Genomic DNA, 10909 nt, shown 5'->3' on the forward strand with positions numbered 1-10909 from the left:
GGGGGACACCACAAATGGGTTTCAATTTGTGAGCCATTATGGGATAGAGTGGAGCCAGCCATTAGAGACGCTAGTAGTACACAAGCATATATGCCTTTGTTTCTCGTGCAGGGCAGGGATTTCGCCAAACGTAATTGAGGGATTAAGTTTCACAAACTTTGTAAACGTTTAAAACTTAGACGTATATTTCGCTATAACACTAAAAATTGAAGGGGTGTTGGGGGTAGACTTGTGGTTAAGGCGTTCACTCGTCACACCGAAACCCGAGTTCGATTCCACACATGGGCAAAATGTGTGAAACCCATTTCTGGTGTGCCGCGCCGTGATATTGCTGGAATATTGCTAAAATCGGCGTAAAACTTACCCACTCATTACAACTTGGAAATACAATAGAGCGCCTTTAAGGGCTGTCCTATTATGACGTACCCACGTGAAGCACGTGATTCTATTGCGGCAAAGAGCACGTGACGTGAAGGAGAGCTCAGTGCAGTTGTAGGTCGCAGGTCGCAGGTGAGTGTTGACATATGTGTGTGTGTTTTCAAACAATTGAACATCAGTTTCATAAAGTCAACTACACTTCTTGTTTGGTTGATATTTCTAAAATGGATCATAAAGCAGTCTAGTGTAGTTTCGTTGCTTATTTACAGTCAATATACTGACAATGTTAATATTTATCGTTTCAGGATGGTTCTCTGGTACATCTACCTGGCTGCCATTCTCGGATTTGTAAGCGTTTTCATTTTATATTACCAACACCCAACTCAACTGAAATAATTGATCGATAAGCTTACTGCAAGTTCTGCTTGATACACACAATTTCTACCTGGCTGCCATTCTCGGATTTGTAAGCGTTTTCATTTTATATTACCAACACCCAACTCAACTGAAATAATTGATCGATAAGCTTACTGCAAGTTCTGCTTGATACACACAATTTCTACCTGGCTGCCATTCTCGGATTTGTAAGCGTTTTCATTTTATATTACCAACACCCAACTCAACTGAAATAATTGATCGATAAGCTTACTGCAAGTTCTGCTTGATACACACAATTTCTACCTGGCTGCCATTCTCGGATTTGTAAGCGTTTTCATTTTATATTACCAACACCCAACTCAACTGAAATAATTGATCGATAAGCTTACTGCAAGTTCTGCTTGATACACACAATTTCTACCTGGCTGCCATTCTCGGATTTGTAAGCGTTTTCATTTTATATTACCAACACCCAACTCAACTGAAATAATTGATCGATAAGCTTACTGCAAGTTCTGCTTGATACACACAATTTCTACCTGGCTGCCATTCTCGGATTTGTAAGCGTTTTCATTTTATATTACCAACACCCAACTCAACTGAAATAATTGATCGATAAGCTTACTGCAAGTTCTGCTTGATACACACAATTTCTACCTGGCTGCCATTCTCGGATTTGTAAGCGTTTTCATTTTATATTACCAACACCCAACTCAACTGAAATAATTGATCGATAAGCTTACTGCAAGTTCTGCTTGATACACACAATTTCTAAGTCACGTTTTAAAACATAATAAAACAATTATATTCAATAGCAGCCACGCAATTGAGGAGGGTGGTGAGAAGAATACACTGTTGTTCAGGCTGTGGGTTACATATGTACAACCCGCGACATATTTTGATGTTTTTGTTTGATTTTAGGAAAAAACACACACACTTGACGTATTTCAAGGTTATTGCCCAAAGCAGCGTTTAACGTTAATCTGAACCTGTTGCTAAGGCCCGCAGTTTCCTCATTCCGTAATCAGTTGTTCAGTCGTGCGTTATTTTGTGAGAATATTTCAAACGATTTCTTATTTTGTATATCAAAAGGTACAATGTGGGAAGCTCATTTCTGGTGCTCCGGTTTGTGATATTGCTGGAATATTGCTAAAAGCAGCGTAAAATTATATTCACTCACTTGTATATCTATAGTTTGGCATGAAATGCATGTGGACCCGGTTTTTTTGTAGATATCTCTTCATCCAATGACCCAATCGATCTCAAACTGTACAAGTGGATGTTTTGTCAGACAACCTAATCACATTGTAAATCACCTATGCACGTGCAGTTCATGATAGTTACCTGTCCACTGCACAGTGATAGACCGTTTGGATCATTCACATTGACTACTTCTAGCGGTCATCATGAAAGCTTATTCAGATGATGCTAACCGTTTAATTAGAAATGTGTTGAATTTTTTTTAAAAAGAGAGCAAACGTAGCGAACCGATTGATAAGGTGTCGGATTACATGAAACGTACAACTTTTGCTCTTGGCATGAAAAAAAACATCGTGCTAAAATTTTGAAAAATAAACCAACAACCAATAAACAAAACCTGGTACAAAAAGGTAGGCATCCAAAGTTAGATTTTGACATCAGGGTCATCAGAGATGTCATTCGCCGGCTATTTGCACAATTTAAAGATTTAAACCTACAGAATAATTCTCACTAATGGGTTTTGTGGTTAATGTTGAACAACTCAGAGAAACAAACTCCGTATGATGGTTAACAGTTGGCACCCACCTGACCCTATTCACGACCTGTGACACCTCTTCATACCTGTCACGTGCATAGCTGATCTACATTGACGAACGTTGACCTTTATGACCCAACACTGCCGCTGTTAGAGGTCATTGGCTCCCTCCCTCTGCAAGCATTCTGCGTTCTGCTGTTTATTTTGTTGACAGTTACATAGACAGATTCTTTAATACAAATGCATAAAATCGGTGATTTATAATGTGATTAGGTTGTCTAACAAAACATCCACTTGCACAGTTTGAGATCGATTGGGTCATTGGATGAAGAGATATTTACAAAAAACCGGGTCCACATGCATTTCATGCCAAACTATAATTGAAAGTCTCGGTACGCTCGGTCATATTACATCTTTGTTGCTCCAGATATTTTCGTATTAACAAAAACCTCTTCACCAAGCTTAAGAGCAGTATAGAAACAAAAAGGTGGTTAAGTATATTGCGGATGAATATGCTGTGGTTGGAAAGTAGTCACCGTTATTCTTTGAAAATAAAGTAGCTTTGATGGTTAATTGTGATGACACTGACATTTTTCATTATTCCTTTTCTTTCCGTTAGAGACACAAGGTCACACGATACCTAATGCATTTCTCTCAATAATACTATCAGCCCTCGGGAAAGATACCGTGTAATTTATTCCCCAAAATATACGTATTAGATTACAGTATTAAATTAAAAAGTTAGAATGAATTAATGCAACGTCGCATTAAATCGACTCTCGCGCCCTCTACCAGCCGAATATTGTTTCAAGCGAACCCCACAGTTATGTCCCTTGGAGCGCTCTTTACGAACATCCTACGCACAACTTGTGATTGAAACCAGTTTGGCCAACACTGACAACACCGCGTGCGACAGTTTTCGATGTACGGAGCAATTGTTTACATTCCATACATGGCAAGTGTTCTCTGTTTGGAAGCTGTTCGCCTCGAAGTTTCAATAATCGATTTCAGGCAAGTCGTAAGGGATAATAAGTCCTTTATCATCAGTAGGAAGCTAAAGTGAGTGCATATGCCCAAATATATATAATATAGGCCAAAATATTGTCCGACATGTGACATTGTGCCTTAAGGATGTGGGATGTCAAGTGATATAATGCGACACATAACGCTACCGGTAGACGTAAAGTTGGGGAACTACTAGCATTAGCGGCAAGGTATGGCAGAGTTGTCCCGACTTTGGACACGACTTCATCAACGTAGCACCACGAGATAGTCGACGATGATGCCTAGTGGTTAAGCTTTAATTATTACTCGTCATGCCGAATGCCCGGGTTCGATTCCCCACACGGGTACAATGTGTTGGTATTCTGTAGGCGTCTTCATTTCCTCTGGAAGAGGTGTCCAGTCGTACCGGGAAAGAACAATAGTCGACTCCTCGTCTGTTTGACCATCAGAACGCAGCTCGAATGCCTCAATATTTTTCTATAGAAATTAGCAGATATATCAAACATATCCTGAAGTGGTATTGCGGATTTGGTGGCTCTTTTTTCGTTTTCTGAATTTCTAGAACTAAAAAAGGATTCAACATTTTTCATTTAAACTTGTAGCATGTATTAATCTGGGGGTGGGGGTGGGGGTGGGGGTGCCGTTTCCTGTTTAAGAATGTTGAATATTCCCACGTAAGTTTGGCTGTTCGGGCAATATCTCTTAAAAACTCATACGTATTCATTCTTGAAAGACGCAAGGTTGCCTTTACCTATTTAGGGATTTTTAGAATCTATATTTTCTTAGTTTTCATGGCAACAAGTTTGACTTTGGCTCCAAATGGTGTGTAGTGTGTATAGCATACAGAAATACAAACTTATCCAAATCCCATGATGGTCTGATAGCTTAATAACTACCCTTGTATTCCTACAGAAAGAATAGAGAGCAATTCTCACATCAAGTTTGACAGTAACAGATTATTTGTCCTTTCGAATTTGTGGGGATCGAAGAATTTGTCAACCTCTGGCTTTTGTGTTAAAACCCCCAAGACGCTAAAAACACCGATTCTGTGTGAGGTCCGATCTGTGTAAAACCAGAACATTGATTACGGCGTAATTGATATAAAGTATACATTACGTTAGACTGCATGCGATTTGTAGATATTTGTGTGCATTAATGAGATTTATTGAAGTAGAGGGAAGATTTAGGACCATGGTTCTATTCTGGGATGAGGGTGTTACAAGGTTCATGTTGATCACTCGTCAGAGACTTTCTGAAGTTGTACTATTATTTTTTTTTAAACAAGTAAATGTTCTTGTTTAAGATTCATGATTATATTCCCTTAATATACGATATATAATATTACGAACTGATTTCTCTACTAAAGTCGAAGTGCAAGATACGGGTACGCGATTTCGATTTGCGATGAACAAAACTGTAAACAATGACTCTTAAAAAGAAGTAGGGGAACTTCATTTTTAATTTACGATTGAAAAAAGCATCTGAGTCAATCAGTGTTATGATAATAATGAATGCTTTGAGAGTGCATCACCACTTGCACTTCCTTATGACCATAGTTGTTTGTACAGTAATCGCTCTTGAAAGATGATTGGTGTTTGACGTGAAATTTGCATGTGTACGATTTTCATTTCCAAACAAGAAAGCGGCTAGAAACAAACAACAGTGTGATGCAAGATGATTGTAAAAATTAATGGTGTACAGTGATTTATCGACCTTCTTGAAAACCGTCAAAATAAAAAAAATGACGCCTCATGCACGTGCATGGGTCTACTGCGTTGTGCACGTGCATCCCACGCGTTGTTTAGGGGATGGTGATAAACTGACTGACTGAGTTTGGTTTTACGCAGCTTTTAGCAATATTCCAGCAACATCACGGCGGGGGACACCAGAAATGGGCTTCACACATTGTACCCATATGGGGATTCGAACCCGGGTCTTCGGCGTGACGAGCTACCCCACCGCCGATGGTGATAAAGAGAAAGTGCGTGCGTTCATAAGATGTCTGTCTTTGCAAAGTTTGTTAACGTTTTTACTTCCTATCCATCTTGAGAGTTCAGGTTCCCCTACTGTTTTTGAAGAGTATACATGAAGTACATCACTGCGGGGCGGTTGGGTAGCGTAATGGTCGAATGTCTCTCCCCGATTCCACAAATGGGTACATCATTTCTACCTGGACTATTGCTAGAAGCGGCGTAAAAACGCTCATGATTGCAGGATCTTACCGAAATGCCATCCGCGATTTTCCGCTTCCTGGGTTGCGTGTTTAATAATAAATCGTATTTGTGCCTAGTGTTTTATCGATATGTCAGGGCTATAAATGCATGTAGTGGGCGTTTTGTGATGACTATCATTATGAATGGTTCAATACACAATTATGAATGGAAGGTTTTATTGCAACTTGCAAGTTAACCTTTATGTACTATCCACTCATGCAGACACTATTGAACTATCCACTCATGCAGACATTATTGAACTATCCACTCATGCAGACCCTATTGGATATCCACTCATGCAGACACTATTGGACTATCCACTCATGCAGACACTATTGGACTATCCACTCATGCAGACCCTATTGGATATCCACTCATGCAGACACTATTGGACTATCCACTCATGCAGACCCCATTGAACTATCCACTCATGCAGACGCTATTGGATATCCACTCATGCAGACACTATTGAACTATCCACTCATGCAGACCCCATTGAACTATCCACTCATGCAGACCCTATTGAACTATCCACTCATGCAGACACTATTGAACTATCCACTCAAGCAGACACTATTGAACTATCCACTCATGCAGACACTATCCACTCATGCAGACCCTATTGAACTATCCACTCATGCAGACCCTATTGGACTATCCACTATTGACACTATTGGACCCACTCATGCAGACACTATTGGACTATCCACTCATGCAGACCCTATTGAACTATCCACTCATGCAGACCCTATTGAACTATCCACTCATGCAGACCCTATTGAACTATCCACTCATGCAGACCCTATTGGACTATCCACTCATGCAGACCCTATTGGACTATCCACTCATGCAGACCCTATTGAACTATCCACTCATGCAGACCCTATTGAACTATCCACTCATGCAGACACTATTGAAACATACTCTCCACACCCTGTTGAAAGCCAACGCTAGAACATGGTCACGGTATCCCATGCTTACAGCAGCCTGGGAAAGAGTTCCTTCCGTTCCCCCAACCCTAAACCTATACTCCCCAGGGAGTTGAGATTGATAATACGATGTGCCATTGAGATTGACATCCAATGATCGAGGGAAAAAATATCAGCGAGCACTAGTTGCCTGGATATGTGCGCTATATGAATATCCTATAATAATAATAATAATAATAATAATAATAATAATAAACATAACTTGGGCGGTGGGGTAGCCTAATGGTTAAAGCGTTGGCTCGTCACGCCGAAGACCCGGGTTCGAATCCCTACATGGGTACAATGTGTGAAGCCCATTTCTTGTGTCCCCCGCCGTGATGTTGCTGGAATATTGCTAAAAGCGGCCTAAAACCAAACTCAGTCAGTCTAAACCTAACTCTAAACCTAACTTTTGGACTTTTAGTCCTTGTGAGTCCTCTAGTAATTGTTGTTAAGTTTTGTTAATAATTTTAGTATATTTATAAATATTATTTGGGATGGGGGAACGGGAGGAACTCTTACCGGCTGCAGTTCTAGTGGATACAGGGGCGGTGGGGAAGCCTAATGGTTAAAGCGTTCGCTCGTCACGCTGAAGACCCGGGGTCGATTCTCCAAATGGGTACAATGTAAAATTAAGCCCATTTCTTGTGCCCCCCGCCGTGATATTGCTGGAATAATGCTAAAAGCGGTGTAAAACAATACTCGCTCACTGTCTGAGTGCGAAAGGCCAGTGGTTCGTCCCCGGCCACGTCCTATCGTGTTCTTGTTTGCTGTTTAACGCTGCATTCAGCAATAAGTCAGGGATATGACGGCAGTCTGCAAACAAGTCTGGACCGGACAATCCGGTGACAGACATCATGCGCATCGATTTAAGCAATTGGGATACGATGAGCGAAGTTAGCTACCGGTTCCGTTGAGAGACACTTTCCACCAAGTACACAAGCAATAATTTCTCAAATGAACATTATTATCATACGTATCATCACATCAGCTGAACTTGAACATACTACTGTTAGCGGTCAACAGATATTACTAAGGGATGCTCAACTTATTTTCAGGTGTATATGTTTAACTGCCGGATGGTATATCGGTTGGCTTGAACTATCAAATCGGTATTACCAGTGTGTTAAGAAAAACGCTGACGTCACTCGGTTTTCAATAATCTTGCACACGAAGTAAGACCCCATTGCACTTCGACTTTGAGCAAACCATTTGGTATTCCGGGGGTTGAATATTTTGGCTACGGTTTTGTTTTTGTTTTTGAAAAAAAGGTTTATCACTGTATTTTTCATGTTCTGCAAAACATCTTGTGGATCAACAATAATCACCCTAGATCGTTACTAATGCTTTGTAACTGGTTTGGTCGAGAGTAATTACAGTTCATCGAAAATTGCCCAAAGTGGCGTGAAACAATCACTCATTCTTCACTTCTTGGCAATTCTTCAGGTTGCTGTGTCCGGGCTGCCAGCCAAGCATGGACAGTCAGGTCAGTCAGGTCAGTCAGAATTCAACTTAAACCCATTGTTACCTGGTTTCAGTTGAAAAAACAATCACGTAAAATAACAAACCAAACTGATTGCCAGTTATTTATAAACAAAAAAATCCAGGTTCTTTGAATGTTGCTACATGTCATCACAAATTAATTCCGCTCATCCATTGTAACTTATGACTGTATACATTTCAGAAGGTGATGCCCTACTGGACCAAATGTATGACATCAGCTTGAAGGAGCAAAACAATGAACTGAATCCACACAACCAGAGGCATGACGTAGTTCCTGATGACCCGAAGCTTGAGGCTGAACCCGAAAAGCTACGGCACAAAGGGCAGTTGCACGACGTAAAAACCAAGGGCCAAAGGCTTGAAGATCCTAAAGACAAAGGGCAGGACGTTGATTCCAGGTACCGATCGTTGCACATGGATCCCAGGGACCGAAATGATGCAGGTCCCAAAGAAGGAAGCCCAACCTCCCTTGAGAACATACGACTAGTCGATCCTGACCCGCTTTATGTCAACGATGAACCCAATGACCAATGGTATGACATCAAAATAAAGAACCAGAGGCCTGACTCAGATCCCCAGCAACAGAGGTCTGCCACTGACCCTCGTCCGCAGGAGCAGGAGCAGGAGCTGAGGCCTGACGCCGACGCCCACCCGCAGGAGCTGAGGCCTGACACCGACCCCAACGCGCAGGTGCGGGAGCCGAGGCCTGACGCCGACCCCAACGCGCAGGTGCGGGAGCCGAGGCCTGACGCCGACCCCAACGCGCAGGTGCGGGAGCCGAGGCCTGACGCCGACCCCAACGCGCAGGTGCGGGAGCCGAGGCCTGACGCCGACCCCAACGCGCAGGTGCGGGAGCCGAGGCCTGACGCCGACCCCAACGCGCAGGTGCGGGAGCCGAGGCCTGACGCCGACCCCAACGCGCAGGTGCGGGAGCCGAGGCCTGACGCCGACCCCAACGCGCAGGTGCGGGAGCCGAGGCCTGACGCCGACCCCAACGCGCAGGTGCGGGAGCCGAGGCCTGACGCCGACCCCAACGCGCAGGTGCGGGAGCCGAGGCCTAACGCCGACCCCGACGCGCAGGTGCGGGAGCCGAGGCCTAACGCCGCCCCCGACGCGCAGGAGCGGGAGCCGAGGCCTAACGCCGCCCCCGACGCGCAGGAGCAGGGACGGGAGCTAAGGCCTAACGCCGACCACCGGGGGCGAATGTCAACCTTCCTTGATAACACACTTGTTGCCAGTGATACTTTTGTCAACGTCGAACCCAGGAATCCAAATTATGACATCAAAATCGTGGACCAAAGCCCTGACGCGGACCCCCACCTGCAGGAGCAGAGGCCTGAGGCCAACCCCCACCCTCAGGAGCAGAGGCAGAGGCCTAACGCCGACCCCAAGGAGCCAGTTCAAACTTTCCTTGGTAAGACACTTGTTGCCGGTGATACTTACGTCAACGTCGAACCCTACGACCCAAATTATGACATCAAAATCGTGGACCAAAGCCCTGACGCCGATCCCGCTGAACAAAAGCCTTATACCATTGAAGGAAGCTCAACCTCCCTTGATAATACACTTGTCGCCGGTGATATGGTTGTCAACGTGGAACCCCAGGATCCACGTTATGACGTCAATATCAAAGACCAATGGCTTGACGCTGATCCTGTGGACCAACAGTATATCGCTCCCAAGGATGGAAACTCGATACCCCTTCATAACACACTTTTCGCAGGTGCCACGTTATATATCGACATCAAACCCAAGGAACAGAGCTACGACGTCATGCCCAAGGACCAGACACATGACGTTAATTCCGAGGACCAATTGTACCACGTGAATCCCGAGGACCAAATGTATGAAGTCAACACCGACGAGGACAGGAATGATGACACCGGACCATCAGAAGATGACTGGCAAAACCCTTTTCATGCGGAAAATCCTGAAGAACCAAACGACGCCATCCATAGCGCACCGCTGTTTACCGTGTACGGCCAAGTCGAGGCTGACATTGAGATGCATCCAGAGTCAAATGGTTCTGCACTCGTTTCTCCACAAGAGTTTGAGCCTCCAAGAATGAGGAACCCCCGCCCTTTGTCCATGCTTTTGAAGAAAATGTTGCTCGCCGCAATCCCTCCAGGTCAACAAGGAATGGCTCGGTCCGACCCACCAAGCCGTGGTTCTTCCGATGACCCCAAAAACGTCCCATCAGCTTCAACCAAACAAGCCTTTTTTGACATGAACATCAAAGCCATGGAGCCACAATCAACATCCGATGAACCCAAACTGCGAAAACTCTCAGAAATTTTGGTTGGAATAAAAAGGCGCTTAGACGATGGCAGAGAGGAAAGTAAGAACCGCAGGGTATTCACGCATCTGCTGACGTACACGAGCATTGCTGTTGTCATATTTGTGGTGCTGTCGTTCCTAACGATGATGACGTTGCTATGTTGGTCTGTGCAGCATCTGTAACACCAGCTCAGTCCACGAATAAAACCTGTTCTTGCCATATCTCGTGTTTCCTTTGTCCACAACGGGTTAGAATTAGTCTTCAGTAAACCATGCTTGTCGTAAAAGGCGACTAACGGGATCGGGTGGTCAGGCTCGCTGACTTTCACATGTCATCGTATCCCAATTGCGAAGATCGATGCTCATACTGTTGATCACTGGATTGTCTGGTCCAGACTCGATTATTTACAGACCGCCGCCATATAGCTGGAATATTGCTGAGTGCGGCGTAA

The 10909-nt window shown here is 43.9% G+C and overlaps 1 protein-coding gene across 4 annotated transcripts; it reads left to right on the forward strand.

The window, feature by feature from the left end:
* Window positions 1-446: 446 nt before the first annotated feature.
* LOC124275617 lies at window positions 447-10677 on the forward strand. 4 transcript variants are annotated; one of them, XM_046711221.1, is made up of 5 exons: window positions 447-510; window positions 684-726; window positions 8124-8177; window positions 8358-9299; window positions 9339-10677. In XM_046711221.1, the coding sequence occupies exons 2-5, from the start codon at window positions 685-687 to the stop codon at window positions 10638-10640; spliced, it is 2340 nt and encodes a 779-aa protein (XP_046567177.1). In that variant the 5' UTR covers window positions 447-510; window position 684; the 3' UTR covers window positions 10641-10677. The 4 variants fall into 4 exon arrangements, with proteins under 4 accessions (XP_046567177.1, XP_046567175.1, XP_046567173.1 ...); XM_046711219.1 differs by having other exon boundaries at window positions 8358-9274; window positions 9314-10677; XM_046711217.1 differs by having other exon boundaries at window positions 8358-10677.
* Window positions 10678-10909: the final 232 nt, after the last annotated feature.

Source organism: Haliotis rubra, unplaced genomic scaffold, assembly GCF_003918875.1.
Source record: "Haliotis rubra isolate DU_JTF1 unplaced genomic scaffold, ASM391887v1 Scf20, whole genome shotgun sequence".
In the NCBI taxonomy this organism is placed as follows: Eukaryota; Metazoa; Mollusca; class Gastropoda; order Lepetellida; family Haliotidae; genus Haliotis; species Haliotis rubra.